Source organism: Mastacembelus armatus, chromosome 21, assembly GCF_900324485.2.
Source record: "Mastacembelus armatus chromosome 21, fMasArm1.2, whole genome shotgun sequence".
In the NCBI taxonomy this organism is placed as follows: Eukaryota; Metazoa; Chordata; class Actinopteri; order Synbranchiformes; family Mastacembelidae; genus Mastacembelus; species Mastacembelus armatus.
This window is the reverse complement of record NC_046653.1, coordinates 11,267,578-11,288,245: the sequence shown is the minus strand read 5'-3', so window position 1 is coordinate 11,288,245 and position 20,668 is coordinate 11,267,578. Positions and strand designations below refer to the sequence as shown.

General features: G+C 39.3%; 1 protein-coding gene across 1 annotated transcript; it reads right to left on the bottom strand.

Moving 5' to 3' along the window:
* Positions 1-611: 611 nt before the first annotated feature.
* On the bottom strand, positions 612-19,576 carry kansl1l (KAT8 regulatory NSL complex subunit 1-like). Its single transcript, XM_026296372.1, has 16 exons — positions 19,510-19,576; positions 17,443-18,606; positions 13,656-13,794; positions 13,156-13,308; positions 11,663-11,766; positions 10,697-10,862; positions 9,466-9,634; positions 9,079-9,210; positions 6,569-6,706; positions 5,835-5,935; positions 5,024-5,136; positions 4,622-4,694; positions 4,424-4,536; positions 3,978-4,098; positions 2,428-2,672; positions 612-2,114 (listed from the first exon to the last, which is right to left on the bottom strand). The coding sequence occupies exons 2-15, from the start codon at positions 18,534-18,536 to the stop codon at positions 2,451-2,453; spliced, it is 2,838 nt and encodes a 945-aa protein (XP_026152157.1). The 5' UTR covers positions 18,537-18,606; positions 19,510-19,576; the 3' UTR covers positions 612-2,114; positions 2,428-2,450.
* Between the last annotated feature and the right edge of the window lie 1,092 nt (positions 19,577-20,668).

The window sequence follows — 20,668 nt, the reverse complement described above, 5'->3', positions numbered from 1 at the left end:
CTTACGAATGTTAGCAATCAAGCTAGCTAGCGCCTCCAGGATGTCCGCCCCTTTGTAAAAATACATTTAGCGGCTACTGGACCAAAGTACACAGGATTAAAACTTATTAACAAAACGATATAAGTTTAAAGAAAACTTTTCGAGAAGAAAAGCTTATGGTTACATTAAACTAATGTAGTTACAACGCTAATCCTAAATGTGCTGCACGGGCTGTGTCTTAAAAACCCAGGTGTGTGTAGTTAGCTAGAGCTAGCTAAGCGCATACATATTAGTGGCGTAGTATAATATAACTCTACACCACAAACCTCACAAAAATCATGCTATTCTCCTAATACATCTGATGGAAATGGGGTGGACAAAATAACAGATTCGTCATTTGTTCGTTCTTTCATTAAATCAAATGCTGCTTGTTCTTATTCTTTGGTTTTTATTGGCGGTTTACAGACCAATCTACCGGTGCATTACCGCCACCCAGTGGACTGGGGTGTGAAGCAGATTTCAGACCAAATAAATAAAGAGACATCATACATGGCACATTATATATACATACATGGTATCAACTTAATGTCTTTTTCTTCTTAATGCCCATATTAACTGATTCCTCTCCTTACAATATTCTTTACATTGCAGGAATGGTTGACTAACCTCTGAAGCTGGTTCCTAAAAGGAGCAATATGGCCCCCATGTGGGCAACACAGGTTACTTCCCCTCCCAGCTAACAGGATCAAGTAGTGGAAATCTGGAGGATCACATAGATGTGGTAGAGCAGAGTTAAGGTAGATTTCTTACTGAAGAGATAAAGCTTGTGGATCTTCCACATTCATGGGGAGACGGTCTTGGTCACAGAGAGAAGCTATTGACAAAGCAGACCTGATCCTGATGGATGACAGCCTTTTGTATCAGAAGAATCCACCTGTTCATTTTATTTCATTTCCCAGGGTTTATACAAAGAACCCAGGAAATACATATATTATAATATCAACAGGGAAGAGGCATGTTTAAGAAGGAATCAAAATAACAATTTGCCTAATCTGAGGCAATGAAAATGGAAAACACAAAGAACAGCCAAATCCCATTCAGCACCAACCTGGAAACGGATGATTACAATATATAAATTTAATCTTATTAAATCTTTTAATTCTGTGCATCCAGTTAAGTCATCTGTGGTATAAAGGCATTGCCATACATGTAAAAGAAGAGGATAACCTTTACCATATCTGCCCATTAGGCTTTCTGGTAGTTGTGAAGGTCATTATCAGATGAGGTTATGCATATGTCATCAAAGCTTGAGGTGCTTCAATGGGACTATACTTATACTATACTTATAAAGCTATGACCTCCATAAATGCTAATAATCCGAAACAGTTAAATGACCTTCCATCCGTTTGCCCTTCATTAGCTTGTATCCATGCCATCTTATTTAGGCCTAAGCACAGTGGGCTGACGTTGCAGACATATTTCATGTGATTGAAATAAAAACTACTGGACTTCTGACAGACTAGATGCTTTACTTCATGTGTTCATTTTTACACTTAAAGTGTAAAATGGCATTTAGCAATTTGACAAGTAACAATATGGTGTGTTGTATTTTTGAGATGTTTAAAAACCTGCTTATACATGCAATGTGCAATTCTTGCACACATGGGTTCAAATCCACCATAAGGAGCTAGTGCAGAAAGAAGGACATAATCCCCCACAAACATACTGGTTGGAAAAGTATGGCACTATATGATAATATGTAGAGTATATTAACTAGTATGCTTTCTTTTTTCATAAAAATACATATATATGTATTCTAATCACAACATAAACTCAAAATGTACAATTATCTGAAAATAAATAGCATGTGACAATTACAAACAGTACACAAACCTGAGACTACAGTGGAGTTGTGCTGGTATATCTGTATTGTTATATACAGTACCTCTTGTACATTAAAACCTGAAAGTGTAGCAGGGGCTACAGTAGTCAGTAAAAATATATGATGCAATAATCTCAAGATAAACACTTTTGATTTAAAGAATTAAGCCAGTAACACTAGATCAGTATAGTCATGTAAAGTATTAAGTGTCTGAGGGCACACTTCCTCTTCATGGTCCCAGACTTGAAGAGATCTGCAGAAGAAACAATACATGTAGTCAACTTTATTGACAGATGTAACATTTCAAGACCATATAAGTAATGTAAGCAAAATGTTTTAGTCTGTTTGCATTGTTTTACTGAGAGCCACTGACTAAACTTCCCAAATTAAAAATTATTCTGAATTAGTGACTAATTTAGACAAAAAACTATTTAGAAAAAATATGGTGTATAAGTCAAATATGAATTTTTAAAAATCTCCAAAATGCTCTTGCACACAGTTTTTTTCTACAGTATTTCTAGACACTACTTATGTGCATATGATTAAAACAACATTTCCCAACTTACATAAAAAGTAAGGCACTGCTCCTTCAGCTGCCATTGGGTGTAATGCTCATGCTTTTTCCACCAGAGGGCAGTGCAGCACCAGAGGCCCAAGCTGGGGACAAATGGGAGATTGAGTTCTTTGGTGTGGAAGAGTCAAACTTGCACTCTGACCTCCGTGATGAGATTTTTTCTAACTGGTCAGAGAGCAGGGCTTCTTCCTCATCCTCATCCAAAGGAAACGCCCGTGGCTCCCAGGGTGTCTCAGGCTGCCGGAGGACAGAGATGACATACTGTATAACAACCAAGCAAATCCACAGCAAATACATTTTACAAGGTGGCTTGTTTTTCACAAGACAGTTTAGCATGTACTGTATTTGACTAAAACTTTGCACATGTACATTGTGAAATAATGTCTGAATTAATAAATTTAGACCTTGATGGCTATAGCATATCTGTGCATGATTAAAAAAAATCAAAAATCAAATCAGTCAAAGGTTGTGCTTTAATCAGGGTTTGTATGGTTGCAGTACATAAGAAGCACAAAGCAGTGAAGTAGGGGATTATTTGTGGTGTGGACAAGGTTGATTAGGACATCATGCTTTAGTACTGAGTCATTCCTTCTCAAATCAAAGTGAAGTGGCACAAAGCACTGCAATCAAAGCATCATCAACCGTAGACAGAGTGGGGATGAATGTCTTTCTAGACTCTCAAGGATCCATCTAGGTTTTATAACATACACTGCAGAAATGGGAAGGACTACTGACTAATCTGCAACTCATTCTGCCCCTCTATACTTATCCTCTCTCTGATGAAGCACAAATAACAGCTGTATCTTTGACTGGAAGGTTGTAGAAGATATCCTTTAAGCAATGTTTTAGGTTTGAAGTGAAAAATTATCTACTTTATAGGATGTATGCATCTCAATATTCTTTTTATAGTGATTCTATTCAAAGAAATTCTTATGTCTTTAGTCAGCTTATTTTCCTTTCTTGGTTTCTTTTATCCTATCATCATCCATGAGGAGAGAGTTCAGACATATTCTGTTTGTATTTATATACTTACATTTTTGACACCAACCTTAAAATCATAATTTATTTTCCTCTAAAACTGATATATTCAAATAATTTGATGTACTACTCTTGAATAACAAAAAGGTGGTTGAGTAACAAACCAAGTGGGTCTCTCCACTATAAAATCCACTGATCTGACTTTAAAATTAGGGTTAAAACAAACGGTTAGTTTTTTTAATGTTTATTTTCTTAATGATAAAACAGTCATATGTAAAATAGACAAGAAGTCAATTGTAAATCACACATTACCAAATGTAATATAGTATTATATCGCATTAATTATTCCTTTATGTGCATTAAATTTTTAAATCCTTGAGATTATAAGGTTACATGTCGCCAACATACAACAACAACCCTGATTTTGATGGCATCAAAACATGACAATCAAAAAAATGGTTGTGTATGATTCAATCCCTACCATTGTATCTGGATCAGCACAGTCTGCTATTCAAGGTTTGTTTGGGGAATTTGGGATTTCAGCTGTGTTGCTTTAGATCTTACCAGCCACTCCTCTGAGCTTGGCTGTTCGTCAGTATCCAGCTGAGCACCACTCCATTCCATTGAGCTCTCCTCTCCTGACGTGTACATCCCAGCCCCACTGCCTGACAACCTGCTGCCGGACCTGGAGTGAAAAAACAAGCATACCCCATGAAACTGCACCAAAGAAATTTCACAACATTCCACTTTCGCACACGTTATATTTACATACACAAAGATGAACAAACTGAGGCTGAAACAGCTGCACTGCACAGTCAGCATAGTGTATGTGAGTTCAGAATTGAATTCAGTTGTCAATTGCATGTCTTTGCTGTCATCAATCCCTTGCTGAAATCGATCCCTTCTGCCCAATCCACGACACATGTAGTTACTTTCCATTTCAGTGTCATGATACAACAGTGATAAAATGAAACAGCTTTTAGCCCGTGTCAGTGTGTTTGTGTGTCCACCTTGTAGGATGCCTGCAATATTTTCTCTTCCCCCATGATGACCAGCGCAATTTCTCTCTCTTTTCCAAAGCCATGTGTCTCTGTGCAAAGACTTGATGACTGAGATCTTCCACCTGCTCACAACATATACAAAGGGATGGTGATACTTTCATCATCAGTGAAATTAAAGTGCTCATGTCAAAATGAATGAGACATTACCTGCTCCTCCCCATGATCGTCCTGCATGTCAGCCTCATTCTCTATCAGACACTGGGTGTCAACCACTCGCCAACTACAAGAAAGACAGACTTCATCAAATAAATAATAATGCACAAAATGTGTTTTTTTGTTTGAATTTCTATTTGCTTATAGCAAATATTACCAACCTGACATAAACAACCTAAAATTAGTAAAACAAATCTAGCATTTACTTTGAATGATCATGGTATGTTGATGTGTATATTAAACAGCTGCATGCATAAATACATTTATTTAAATTGTGACCTATTGAGAGAAACTTTCATGTGCATCAGTTTTTTAAAAAAATGTCATGGGCCTTGATACATAAAAGGGACCTTAAAATTTCTCTGTAACAGCTTTAGAGGCAGTTGTGTTCAGTACCTGGGAGTTAGGATGTCCTTGTACTGCAGCTTTTCCACTTTAGCCAGAGACAATGGGATGACAATGTTATTGATGTTGTACACGCTCTCTCCCTGGCGTTTGCGAACAAAGCCCTAAGAGGAAACATGGCCAAGATAAAGTAAGAGCAGACTCTGAGACTAAGACAGTTCACACCAATGATTCACAAGTGTTCATACATTCAAAATCATTCTCCATCATCAGGCCACGATAAAAGGGTTTTTGTAGAATGAGCAGGTTTTTTTTTTTTTTACATAACATATATTAAACACACATTTCACGTGATGCATCTTAATCTAAGTTGCATATGAATATCATTCCATTTTAAAGCAATAACTTTTTTGGCTTGTAACAAACAGAAAGTAAGGGTTTATGGGCAGAATGCATAATTTAGCTTCCATAGGGATAACACTTTTTTTCAGAGTGCAGATTAGCTAACTGAAGAACTTTCTAAAACTGAAGTTTTTCACATTCCCACATACAATGATACAGTTACTACTGGTACTTAAAACCTTTAATACAATTATCAGGGATGTTTGAATAAATTATGTAAATTAACCACCATAATAGGGGTCCTAAACAACCATTTTTACATTTACAATCAAAAACCGGTGTTTATAGTCTGGGTTTGTGACTTTTCATTCTATAGCTCATTTAAAAAACATTATGCTAAATATATACTAACCCCTTATTGCAATTTCCTAACAGATCATGCACAAACAAATTATACAATATATTTATTCCAACTATGTACTTTAAAAATGTGCATAATGTATATGTTTATGTTTGTTACCTGAGAGGCCTGCTTTTGTGGAACCTGCCTGTAGCTCTCCTCTTGCACTTCATCTGAACTTTCCTCTATGTCGCAGAACTGGTACAGGACATCCTCATCATCTAAGTATACACATGCATACAGTGACTTCAGACCCAGACCACTTTTTCTACATTTTGCTGTGTCAAAGAGAAGGCTAGAGCCCTTTTAAAATCAGTGGCTAGACATTAGATGATAACCACAAAATTGATACTCTACTCAAAATCTAACGGCTTTAAGTAGATGCTGAAAAAGCTAATAATGTCCTACTTTGAAGTAATGATACCCAATATCTACTTCAAACCTTTTGAACCAGAATTCAACTTAGACCTGATCCCACTTCAATCCTGAGCTCCAAATCTAACTCTAATCCAGGCAATGAAGTAAATAGCATACTAAAAACAAAACTATCCATATATCTAGTAAATGTTCTCAATTGCTCCATCTCACTCTCAAGCAGCATGTTGCACACTAACAAAATGTTATTAGTGTTCATTATACATCATTTTCAGGCGACCAATCAATTACTCATTTGGTGTACAGCGACTAACTGATGTTCATCTTTCACTTTATGTTTTATGGTTTCATTACCATTTATTGATGGATACAAAGCTAGGGACAAATTAGGATCTGGACCCTTTCTGATTTTACTGTATTTGATCCCACTGATTTATTGTTTATCTGAAAATCAACGTGAGCATTCACTCTGAACACACCTTCTATCAGCCGGTTGACGTGTCTTCTCTTCCTTTTCTTCCGATTAGCCCTCTTGTGCTGACTCTGTGCTATTGTGATAGGTGAGAGACCCATAACTTTTCTTTTATGATGCTTTGCATGCTGCTTGTATCTGTGACCTGTAGTAATACACACAGACACACACAGAGTTAATACACCACAGGAATTTCCTCCAACCTTCAATTTTATTTCTTCAATGATTTTACACTATGGGTGCAGTGTACAAAAGCTAATCCTAAATTATTAGTCTTGTTATTTTGGCAGGCATCAGCCTCTCTCAGCTTTCTGATTACCTGCAGCTGTATTTACAGTCTTTCATAGTGCAGAGAAATTGCTATCCAGTTATAAACATTTTTGATCTGTTCTTTTTGGAGTAAGTAGATCAATAATGCTTGAATCAACTGGACTGGAGACCTTTTTTTTTTTTTTTTTTTTACCTTCCAGTTTTTATTTACCAAAACACTGTTTGCCAGGACTACAAAAACACTAGATGCAGAGAACACACACACACACCTTGAACAACAGATTCATTAAGAGAAAACAAGTGAATGTAGTGAATGAATAAACGAGAGGCAAGAATTAATAAGAGTAATTCCAGGTATCCACTTTCTTCTCTACTTCATGAACTGTGCCCTTAAACAAACTAAAGCATCACCCTCCTTGGCATAATCAACTCTAACACTTTGACGTGGGCTCCTTACATTATGTGTCTCATCAAAAATGTTGCAAAGAGACTACACAGCTTATGTCACTCAAGAGACCTCCTACCGTTCAAGGCAAGCATCACTATCTACAAGGCCTACATACGACTCTTAATGGAGTATCCATGTCTGTTATGGGGTGGAGCTGGTACTAGAACACTTGGGATATTAAACAGGCTACAGAGGAAAGCCCCTTCTGAGAATTGACGACGTTATCAAGGCTGGAATCTTTCCACTGGAGCACAGAAGGAATGTCACATCTCTCTGCCCTTTCTATTGACACTTCTTCTTGAAACCATCCCTCAAGTTGTCAGGAATACTACCCCCATTAGTATCTAATGTTCAAACACGATTTTCTTCAGCAGCCCACCCATACACTGTTACCATACTCAAGTCCAACACAAATCTTCATCAGTCTTATTACGTACCAAGGACACATTGGCTGTGGAACTCACTCCCTGTAAACGTATTTCCTCTAACTCCCAACATGGAAAATTTTAAGAAATGTGCTAATTCATATTTGATTAGTATGTTGTAAGAATTTATTCTTACTAGCTCATGCATGCTTATTCTCATACTATTATGCTCTTTTCCTGATTGGAGTGTAATGTTGAAATTTTGGGCCACTTTTCATCAGATTCTAATGGTGTCATCTGGCCCAAAATGAGAAAAACAAAAAGATAGAAAAAAAAACTGTATAAGTAGCTACCACAGTTAACTATTAATGAAATGAAGCCGTTATTCACCATGTCCAGGTCCTAGATTTCCATCTCCTGCTTGCTTTGACTGTTTACATAATCTCATTCTATTTTAGCAATGATCAGTCATGTTGCCATGTGTAAGGCTGTTATTTTTATAACATTTACTTGACAGACTGCTTCTTCTTTTGCTATCTTCTTTTGCTAGAAATAAAACCATTCAACCATATAGAAAATAAACAAAATGGTGGGTGATTGACATCTTCATCAATTTCGAATCTTCCTCCTTTGTATCTCCTTTAATACTCATTTCTGCTACATCTATTCTCTTATTTTCATGTCAACTTTGTGTTTTACACAAAAATACAAATATATAAATAAGTAAAAATTATACAGTCAAACTGCCCTGGATAAACAGGACATTTTCTCAAATCAACCAATTATTGATTGTTTTGGACCATCAAAATACATTGTCGACAACCATTAGAGCAAAGGCCACCTAAAGGTCTCAAACCATAGCTGCCATTAGTATGAATATAAAGAGATAAATGACCATTCATTACCTTCAAACTAATATACAACGACAGATATATTGACATTGTTCAAATGCCAAATGATTTCGCTTTCATCTAATGCTCAGTTGGAATCCTCATACAGACCCAGTGGGATATCTGACATGCTAGCACCCAATTACCATGGTCCACAGGGAGATAACAAGCAGACATAGCATCATGCTTTGATGCGGCCATTTTTGTCGGAGTGATACTGTGTTTTTCCACTTAATAAAGAGATCAAAAACATAACATTGAATGCAGGTTCAATCTTTTTAATATCACCTCTGTCTCTCTGTCTTATTACTTATAGGCTGATTATGACATCAACACAGTGGGCTTTGGCAATGCTCACAAGCAGCAACAAAATATATTGGCTCAATGAGGCGTTACACAGCACAGCTAATGTGTGCTACTGTGTCAATGAAAATGCATGAAGTGAAGCAAAATACAGTAGACCAAAGCAGAACAGGTATAATGAAAGGAAGTCACAGAGCAAAAGAGGGTATGTAATCAATGCTGGTAAAGGGCAGGATCTTACTGTTGTGCAGGGGTGTGGAGCTGTGTCTGGTGTAGGGTGCTGGAGTAGGCGACTGGGCATTGACAACTAATGGCCTTTGGGACCATTTCTCTCTGGCCAGGGCTCTCTGTAAGTGGTGGGACAGAGGAGTGTCTAGGTGGAGGGGAGAAATAGTTAATAGTAACAGTTCCAGCAAATAAATATTATTATGGTCAATTACTCAGCACATTTTTAAATGCAAGCCTGAAATCAAGGGCAACGTAGAAGATGCAAGTCAAAGCACTGCAATTTCTATATAAGGCCACACATCATCACATCAATATGTGCAGCAACTGTATCAATTTCACTAACTAGAATGTGACATATCAGCCTCCAATACTACTATGTTAATGTTAATGTTACTCCTACCAGATGAAAGAGACAACACAGGGTGGGGTCTGGAGGTGGGGCTCTTGGAGGACAGGGTACAACCGGAGCTGCAGTCAGGATCAGAACACAGGACAACAGGATCACAGGAGGAGCAACATGAGCAGGAAGATGATGAGAGAGAAGAGGAGAGGGTGGACTGCCCAGAGTTCTGAAGTATAAGAAATAGAACATGAGAATTATTTACACCATGATGCAGTGATATGAGTTATAAGGTTTTATGGAAGCTACTCTTGCTTGAGCACACTGATTGAAGAAATCCTAATAAAGGTCATATTGCAATATCACAACAGTGGTGGCTCGGTGATGTTTATTATAGTAGCTGGAGCTACTCTGGGTTATCTTCATCCAGGAGAGCAGTGTTCTATAAGTAACACTATATAATACTCAATAACTAATCTTCTGTTGAGGCATCCAGTGGCATAATGATTTAATTATGTTTTTAAATCAGCTATGGAGACCATTTTAAATATTATGAAATTAAGTCTCACATTTTATGTTCTGTCATAAGTACTGTTGGTTTGTGTTTTGTTGTATACCACTGATCAAAGTGGAGCTCCAACATTCAGTCACCTTCTGGATCTGCTTTGGTCTCCATTAGTTAATTGCTTCTAAATGCTCCACTAAGGCAGTTGCTCATTTCTGTCCACCTGTCATTTGGTGCTGGCCATTATTGGCCTTATAATAGTTTTTCACTTTAAATAGCTGCGTGCTGAAAATGAAGAGTGTGTGCTGACTGGAAAACCAAAACAATGAGTTACTCACAATGACCAGCCTTTTTTACATAATACATATTCATTTGATCCAGTGTTCAGCATTAACCATTTATCTTTATATAAAGATATCCCAAAAATACATTGAAACTTATATGTGGTATATATGTATTGTATGTAGCTCTGTGCAATTGTACAACTAGAACTGTTAAACTAAGCAGAGCATTGTCAACCACTTGACACACACCATTATCACTAACCCTGGTTTGACTGGCATGAAGAACACAGCAGTGTGTGACATCTCCTTGCTAAATAAAGGCTAGAGATTTAGAATAATCCCATGCATTTGTTTATTTGAAGCAAATCCAAGCATTCTATTGTTTAAGCAGGTGTAAATAAATCTCCCTATTAATTCCTATTTAATTTGGGGAACCACTGAATAAGTGATTAATAAGTCATTTTAATTAAATAAACTGAGACAAAGATTTAAATGGTTGTACCTGTAGACTGCCTGAGTGGTAGGTGTTAAAAATGAACAGTCTGGGCTTGTGGTATGTGACCAAGGGTCGGGTTCGGGCACACACATCAGCCTTGAAGAGCCTCCTACTCCCCAGTCTCCTCCTCTTAGAGCTCCCTGGCCCAAAAACGTTGTCTCCTTTCTGATCACTGCAGGGATGAGATCAGATGAGGTCATATAAATGTCAGGTATGAGGTATGATTTCATGCTAAGAAGCATAAAAGATTGAACAAAAAAGGATTTTCAAAGTGTTGATCTCTTAGATCTTGTTCACAAATAAATAATACTGACCTGTAACACCTTGTTATTGTACATGCATAAGCAGAATTTCTTTTATTTATTATTTGGCTTTTATCTTTGAAGCCAGCCACATAGAGCCAGAGAGTTAAACAGGCAGGAGGAAGGAAAGACATGAAGGGGCGATTCAAGTCACGCCAGATGGAGCGGCCCAACTGTTTCACTGGGTTATATTACAAATAGGGAACATGCTTAAGAGCTTAGCGCTGACAATGGACAACAGACAATGGACAAAACTTAATCACTTTCATTTTTTGAGTATTTGAAATATTTGAATATTTCTATATTTTATTGCAAACACGGTTGCAGCTAAGATGTTCTATTATCCATTTCTCCCAGCAGAGATTGGGTGTCTGATAAAATCCAGTATAAGCTTACAAGCCCCATGCCTAATTTTTCAAACTGCCATAGAATTGAAATGTTTCTGAAAATCATGAAGTGTGTGTGAACATATTCTCCAGTCATAACTCATGAAAGGCACAGATTATTGTACTAAACACACAGGTGACAAAACCGACATGAAGTGTCTCAGTAAGGTGTGGAGCCACCGCATGCCTCATCCCTCACTGCTGGGATCATGGCATTCAAGCTTTGTCTTTAATATGTCACCCTTCGATATGAGTTACACACTCCTACTGTATGTGTTGTCTACCTTGTGAAGGTAGTCCTGTCTTTCCAGGTCTGTGCTTGTTTTGAGAGCGGTGAAACGCTGAGAGGAGGCATCAGACTGTTGACAATCTGGCTAAGCTGGGCACTCTGCAATGCATACAACGCCCATATAACACATTTCACAAGTGGCAAACTGAACTGAACATATGAAACTGTGAACAATCCCCCTTCCTAACCAGAAAGAGCAGTGATTGAGTCAGCATTCTATACAAGGGAAAAACGGACTCACCAGCAGACGGTGTTTAGACTGCCTTGCTGTTGGACTGATCAGACTAATAAACATGAGGTATAATGTTTGAAAGGAGAACAGCATGCAGCACAGGATTCCCAAACAAAATTTTAATTTGATTCAGGTACCTCCACTGTCATTCATGCTATCGAGGTAGAAATTTACCTTGTGAAGCCCCAGAGGATTATTCTGGTTATTCTTACTTATTCTACAATGTTTGTAGTATGATGATTGATTACTGATAGTTTTTTTTATAATTTTAAGGTGTATTCAGCTACTTCGCTGCAGAGTTTGATGTGGCTCACACATGTCCACTGTTTAACCAATTCGCACACAATGCACATTTTAAATGGTGCCCATCGACATCCAATGTCCATCAACACATTAACAAAAAAAAAAACACCAAAAACAGTAAAATATGGTGGTGGTAGTGTGATGGTCTGAGGCTGTTTTGGTGCTTCAGGACCTGGAAGACTTGCTGTAATAAATGGAACCATGAATTCTGCTGTCTACCAAAAAATCCTGAAGGAGAATGTCCAGCCATCTGTTCGTGACCTCAAGCTGAAGCGAACTTGGGTTCTGCAGCAGGACAATGATTCAAAACACACCAGCAAGTCCACTTCTGAATGGCTGAAGAAAAACAAAATGAAGATTTTGGAATGGCCTGAAACAGATGACCTGAATCCGATTAAGATGCTGTGGCATAACCTTGAAAAAGGCGGTTCATGCTCGAAAACTCTCCAATGTGGCTGAATTACAACAATTCTGCAAAGATGAGTGGCCAAAATTCCTCCACAGCGATGTAACAGACTCATTACAAGTTATCACAAACGCTTGATTGCAGTTGTTGCTGCTAAGGGTGGCCCAACCAGTTATTAGGTTTAGGGGGCAAACACTTTTTCACACAGGGCCATGTAGTTTTGGATTTTGTTTTCCCTTAATAATAAAAACCTTCATTTAAAAACTGCATGATGTGTTTACTTGTGTCATCTTTGACTAATATTTAAATTTGTTTGATGATCTGAAACATTAAAGTGTGACAAACGTGCAAAAAAATAAGAAATCAGGAAGGGGGTCAACAGTTTTTCACACCACTGCAACATTACACTGTATATGGAAAAGGAAAATAGGTAGAAAAGGACAATCTCCTGACATTATATATAAAATTACAGATTAATAATCCTCTTGATTTCAGGCATCATCCAGACACGACACACCTGATATAGGTACCAGTTTCCTCCTCCTACCTGTCTCTCTATGTTGTGTAGAAGGCGTGTGGGGCTGCATGGTTCAGTGTCAGAACCCGTGCCTGTGCAAGATAGCCCTGCCATTTCCCTCAGCAGGGTCTGCTGAATCTGCCTGTCTGTCAGTGGCTGTGACTCTGCAAGCACCACACCACCCTAAGACAGACCGACAGACCGACAGACAGACAGACAGACACACACACACACACACACTTATCACTTTTCACAATACTAGTAGTGGTAGTAGTACCTAATGCAGCTTTAAAATGTGACTACTAACTGACCTTTCTATGTGATACTTTAAGAGCTAAAGTATAATACATATGTTAGTCAGGCAGCCAATGTTGGCAGACCAGATGCCATTAGTTGACAATATCTTTACACAACTGATTTAGTGTATCCAGGCTGGACAAAAAATAAACTAAATGTCTTGTATGTCTACCAGTTGGTACACTGTGTCAATTGCACTTCACTGTAGTGGATACAGGCATATATCGTTTTACCTTGGTAGAGTGTATGTGCTTATGGAGCTCCACTAGTTGTTGTATCCTCCCCTCCAGCTCGGCCAGACGCAACTGTAACCAGCTCCATCTGCTGCCCAACTCTGCTCTCTCTTCCAGCCACTGCCTCTCCCAGCTGTTGCTGCAGCGGACCAAGGTGATGGATGAGAAAGAGAGGAGGACAGTTACACCCATGTAATAGTATTATAAATATTGTATTCTGAGTTGTTTGAGCTTCATTTTATTTCATTTTGGCTTTAGTCCCAGATCCAACCTTACTATGAAGAATTTGGTCAAAGAATGTGAGAAAACTTCAGGATACTGAATGCTCTCACAAAAGCCAACGTGGCCATTAAAATTCAACCACAGAAAGTGGATGAAGAGGTCAGCATATGAGAGTCATTGGAAGGATTATGTGCCTCACCAGATGGAACAGTAAGCTAATACAAAACAGGGAAGAGCAGAGCAAAGGAGAGGCACAGAGAGTAGGGAAAGATTAAGTCAGTTGTCAATTAACACATTTATACTGTAGCACTGTCAACATATGACCTATTTTACACAGACATGTTGCTGTGCAGCGTGTAAATTGTTCAGCATCCTGACAGCATTGTGGGGTTAGGGGGTGGGGGGATTTTACTAAGGCACAAAAGCTTAACTAGGCCACTGAATAAAACACTGTTGACTTGTGTGGTGTGCGTCTATAGTATGTTTCCATGGCAGTACCCTGTTGAGTTAGCATTTATCTTCTGTGTGTGTGGCTGGCTGACATCAGTGGGGCAATAGTTGCTATGGCAGTGCTCTTGGACCTTGGCTCGGACAGGGAGGGTCTGTCTCACTTCAAACACTCTGATGTAGGACAAAGAAAAGGTTACACCAGCCAGCAAGCAGCTACACAAAGAGTACTTTACAACACCCTTTCATATTACAAGGCACAGTAGCTATTTTAGTATTAGCCTGTTATGTGAAAAACCCCACATGTTGTTTGTCTGCCTGATTACAATTACACCCAGTTTGTGGTTGATAGGAATGACAACTTTTCAAATGAAAGCGAGGCCTATGATTGGTTAATGAATGCCTCTCAGCTGAGTTCACAGTCAACTCCAAGCTTACATCTGTTTGTTAAGGACTGGGCTGTCCTTCAGAGACAATGACCAGACCTAGTTACCTTGCAGCTCTTCCAACTCTAAAATGAGAAAATTCCAGAAATATTTGCCAACAATAAGGCCAGTGAGAGGTGGCCAAATTTGAAAACTACATATTTATTTACATGCAATTTATCCTAAAGATATTGGCACAGTAAAAGAAGTAGGAGTTTTCTTAGCCAAATCCTGGCTGAATCAAAGGACAGCCCCAACAAGTAGGTCTGGGTTTATGAATTCCACTATTTGAATGGTGTTTCTTGGCTCTTGCAAAGGCATTGGGTTTTTTGGGTGTGTCCTGCAGTTAAATCCTCCAACATTTAGCCTTTCAAAAGACTCCCATGCAGTATATTCCAACATACTGAAGCCAAAAATGAGCAGCAGCTGGAGGTGTGAAGGACTGCAGCTAATGCAGAAAATGAGCAATGTGGACATCTGGTTTCATACTAAAGTCAAACCACTGTTTTACAACCTCATACTTAGAATAATAAAGGCAGAACAGTTCCACTGTTTCTAAAAGAGTGTCAAAGACCTGCCCCCCTTTCCAGCAAGGAGACATCCTCTTCAAGGAGGAACCTGCCATAAAAAGTCCCCAGGGGAGATGTACTGACAAAGCAGAGAGCACCAGTCCATACAGGAGAACACACTCAGACAAAATGTAGGCTGTCATGTAAAAAAATGACTGTACAAAGAAAAAGATTCACAAAACACCCTCCCCCATCCAGGTCTCAGATCAAATAAACTTGAGATTTTTTTGTTATTTTACTGCACTGATTCAGGAACCAAAGAAAACAAAGGGAAGTTTGGAAGTATTTTATCTTAGTGAATGAAGAACATGGCATTGCACTTAAACTAAACCTCCCTTGAATCCTAAAATTGGACTAAAGCCACAACCACCACTATAATGAGTAAACAACTTTGTTACAGTGACCCAACAGCACCAAGCTTTTACCCCTCCTGTCTGATATGTCCATGTTTTTATAACTAGGAAGTATACTATCCTGGCAACATTAACACACCAAAAAAGAAATAAACTGACCATCGACACAGGCAGAAGAATATTAGAACAACAGCTCTGGCATATATCTCTAAAGAGACTCTCCTTTCTAAATCAAAACGTTTTCACTGTTCACACTATGTATTTGTGGTTGTACGGAGCACTGTTTTCACTGCGAGGGGGCAGGGGCAGAATCAATGATAACATGTTGATAAACATCCCAGAAATTCTCAACCTAAACAAGACTCATTTTTTCAAGTCTGCTAATCTGTTCAATCAACAAAACTCAAGCACAAAGTGTACCCAAACAATGCCATAGCTGTGAATTTCTGGTTCTAACTTTTCTCGTGTGGATTTTTTTCACAGTTTGTTCTGCAGGTGACAAGCTCTGTGAAAATTGGTAGAACACTATGAGACCCAGATAATCACAAAACACAAGCATGTCCCTTTAAACATGAAGCTGCTAACTGCTACGAGATTTATATCTTTTTTTCCTGGTCTGGAGCAATACAACTCCCTTCGAGCAAGGACACAAGTACAGTGGCACCACCTCTCAAAACCACACATATGCAGACACACACTTCAAAAGTATTTTTCACTAAAAAGAGGAGGAGTTGACACAAAATGGCACAGAATGGCTGGCATGTGTGTGTTTGTTTCCTACCCTGTGGGTAAAAAGAGCTGGCTAGTCTGTTTAATCTCTTATGATTACAGCATGGAAAGACAAGACTATGTTTGTGTGCATAGCTAAAAAATGTCGTAACACTCTTCACAGCTGGGAGCACAAAACTTGTGCTTATGACAACCAAGGGCCAAGAAAAATATGCATCTATTACTGCACAGGCACTGTGGAACACATACACTGGGACAGCTGACTTTTCAAAACATATACTATGTGTTGTCTTTGACCTTTTTGGAAATTCAGTATTTAATTCCTCCCTTCTTATAATGTCAGATAGACATAACTAAATATCCCCATCCTTTCAAAATTACACCGTATTTGGGGCTTTTTGGATCTGGTTTGTAGTGCCTTCATCGTACTGGACGGAAAGACTGCATAGTGTCAGAGTGTGTACTCTCCACTGAGTGAAAACAAGGGCACTGATTCCTGTGTGAACCACAGCTGGGTCTGGAAATTCAATCCTGGAACAGCACAACAAATCTTTTGGCAGAGACACTATGGCAAAGATGCCTTTGAGCTGGTTTCACTATTATCACAACAGAAATAGCAGGTAACTTCATATTTGACACTGAGCAGAATTATATCCTTTCCCGAATGAACCCCTCCCCTTGCCCAATGTCAGCTGGGATTGGCTGAGGCCAAGAATAAAAAGAATAAGCTGTAGTTAATGGATGGCTGGCTGGATGGAATGATATAATTAACCTCAACTTCATACACAAAGTATGGTTCAGGACCATTTCTAAAGCCTATCCTTTTGTATGTGTGGAAATGTGGGTGAAGAAGCAGTATGTTTTTTCATGTCTTATCTGAATTGTACACAGTAATAATATCCCGCATCACAATTTCTTTTCCTTATTATTCAACAGCTTTCTATTGTGAAGAATAAAAACCCTGCTACTAAAACAAAATCCAGGGACAATTTTAGCCTTGTTGATTAGTGTGGACATTTGCACAGATGTGCTGGATACTTACATGTGTGAAGTCTTGGTTTTGCCCTGACTTTTATACTCCTCTGATTCCTCATCTGAGCTGCTGCTGGCAGTGGCCTCAGAGTCCAAGGCCTCCTGCAGGCCTCTCAGCACCACTTGGCTGCAGCGGCTGAACTCTCTGAGCTCTGTGAAGGAAGATGATGCTGTGGATGACTCTAACCCAGAAAAATGGGGTTTACTGCCTGCTTGTGGAGGTAGTACACCAGCATATAAGGTATCCAGACTGTCAAGAGACACATCTCTAGCCTGACAGTGTTTTTCAAGCCCATCCAGCTGCTGGTTACAGTGTAGCAAAGTGTGCTCTCCTAGTATGGCTTGCAGTCTTTTTTGCAGCCTTGAGGCTCGGTTGCGCAGCCCTGCTTGCCTGGAGAGTTGCTCCTTCACAGCCTCCTCCAGCACAGCTCCAGATGCGAGATGGTCAAAGTTCACTCTGTCACTGCAATGCTGCAGTGAAGCTGGTGGGTCACAGCCCATTCCAGCCACTTTCTCCTGTGTCAGGGTGGGTGGGGGTGCAAAGAAAGGCACACAGCCATCTGACTTTACCTCCCCAAGGGAATATAAAGGAAGAACACTGGTAAGGGTAAGAGGGGAGTGATGCACATCACTACCATCTGGCCCACATTCAGGAGCAGCAGTAGAGCCATGCAGCAGATAAGCCTCTTGGCTATTGTGCTCAGGGATGAGGCCTAAAAACATGTCTGGTACACCTGGTAGGACAGAGCCCACCTGATGAGAATCTCTCAGGCCTTTGTTGAAGGATAGGAGGCTGAGTAGGGAAGTGGGACTGGGAAGGAGCAGTGTCTCACACTGGCCAGCAGAGGCCTGCAAACGTGGAGAAAGTACATGGTTAGCAGACACGTCCTGGGGGCTCGCTGAGAGGCAGGAATCCAGAGAGGGAAACAAGGAAAGGTTCAGCCACATCTTCTTGGGGTCACCGTCCTCTGCTGATCTCATGTGAGGCTCCAGCCCAGTACTGCGCATGGGAATACCATTTGAGTCCATTCTGACAGAGGCAGGAGGTGAGGACAGGTGGATGCCATGGCCATCTCTAAGAATCTTGGTCAGAGCTGGGGCCATGCCCCTTTCCGAACCACTGATGCTCTAGATGGCCAAAACAGCAGACTTCACAGGCTGCACCTCAGATGATCTGACAATAAGAGAAACACAGAACACTGAGAGCAAAAACTAAAATGTGGCATTCATTAGAGAGAATCACTGGAGACAGATTATGGTTACTTAAGACTGACAGGAAAAACAGGCACAAGGCAGACACAGCACCTGCAGCCAAACAGACCGTACATATACCCAACATTTGTTAGCACTGACATTGCATTAGGATTAACAGCCATCCTATGTGCAGGCGCTGCTGTGAAAAGCAGCTAGTCAGTTAACTATTTAACTAATCCCCCCCTGCACCCTTTATCGGACACATATTTTGATGGTAACACGCATATTTTAGGAGCAAAAACAAGTCCTCTCTTCCCTGCCCCAGTACGGTTTGTTTGCGTAAACCCCGGTTCCTTACAGCTATTTTCCAGGTTACTGTTAATGTTAATGTTAACGGAGCTGAGTCAAACGTTAACTAAATAATTACTAGCTAGGTAAATGATAACTAACTAGCAGCGCCGCTGTTTTAACACAAATAAACGTCTCCAGCGTTAACTGGGCTCGTTAAATAGCTAGCTACGAAAAGTGACGTGAAATGATTCAAATAGCCAAACTGTACCAAAACAAAACCAAAAGTTAAGTAAAAGACTCTCATTCGTATAAAATACTCGCTCACCGCAGCTTAAGCGTAACGTTATGGTACATTTTATAAGTCACCGTGTAAATAAAAAGCAGTGCCAAATAACGGACGTTAACGCCAAAGCAGGCGAAATGGATCTCACCTGACCAGGAGCTAAACCTTTGACTTAACATCGCTTATCCCTGTAAGATTTACGACTGGACATTAATTCATTTTTTTCCCTTCACTGTCCTGAACAAACCCAACATCTAACCTGAGTGGCAGCTACTTATTTTTGCCCAGAACATCGACAGATCCTCTCACCTTTAGCCCAACATGACGCCTCCTCCAGTGTCGCGCATCAACTGCCGAGAGGACCAAACACCTCCGCACGAGCAGGGGCTGGACCAGGCTCGTGATGCCTTCAAGACCTCCTCCGAGGCTCAGACTTCTGGAAACTCCGAGTGAAACACCCACGTCCTAAAGTTTCCTTAAACTATATCTTCTTTGTTATATTTCCTTAAGAAATATATGGCTGCATTATACATGAAAGAAAATACTCGGAATCGATTCTGTACTTATCCTGATTTGTTTGGAATGTAGTTAGAAGAGTAGTGCAGAAATGTAGGTTAATGCATTGATCAAAGAAATGGAGCACTTTTTATTAAATCCTTTAATTTAGTATCTTATTAGACAAGATGGAGATTTAAGCTCAAACAGATGGTGAAATATCTTATATTGTAATTAGAATACCCTATTTACTGATCAATTATCCATCCATCTCCCATAACTTAAAGGAGCCAATCCCAGCTGACACTGGGCGAGAGGACCAAACATTTCATGCCCACCTGCAATTTAGAGTCAAGGAAATTGGAGAACGGGAAAAAGAACCCACGCAGACACGGGGAGAACATGCAGACTCCACATAGAAAGGATTCAAAGCCTACTAGGCTTCATAAAAGTTTCTTTTTTTTTTTTGATAAATGCAAAGCTCTCCAATAGAACAACAACAGGGATTTGTTAAAAATGTCACAAATAGTTAAAGAACAGTTGTCTACTGTAATTATAAAGCTGTCACAAATATAACCTTCATGGAACATTGCCACAACCAACATACCTTTAAAGGACATTACTTGTATGTTTTTAAAGTTTGCAAAAGTGTAACCAAATGAGAACCTTTGGGAAGCTTCCTGGAAGGTTACCTTTACTGAGTAGTCATAGGTTCATTAGTGAAGTATGCAAACACATAAAATCCTTTAAACCACAAAGAATGTTTTATATTTACTTAAGTAGTTACTTTACAAAAGTATGAAGTATGACTGACCACTCAATCTAAAAATTACAAGGGAAGCATACACATTTGTATACCTAACAACTAACATTAATATAAAACATTAAAATTCACCACTTGCACAAACAGTTTGCCATAGCTGTAGTATGTAAACACAGATATAGAAATATATTGTAGATATCTTCAATAGAC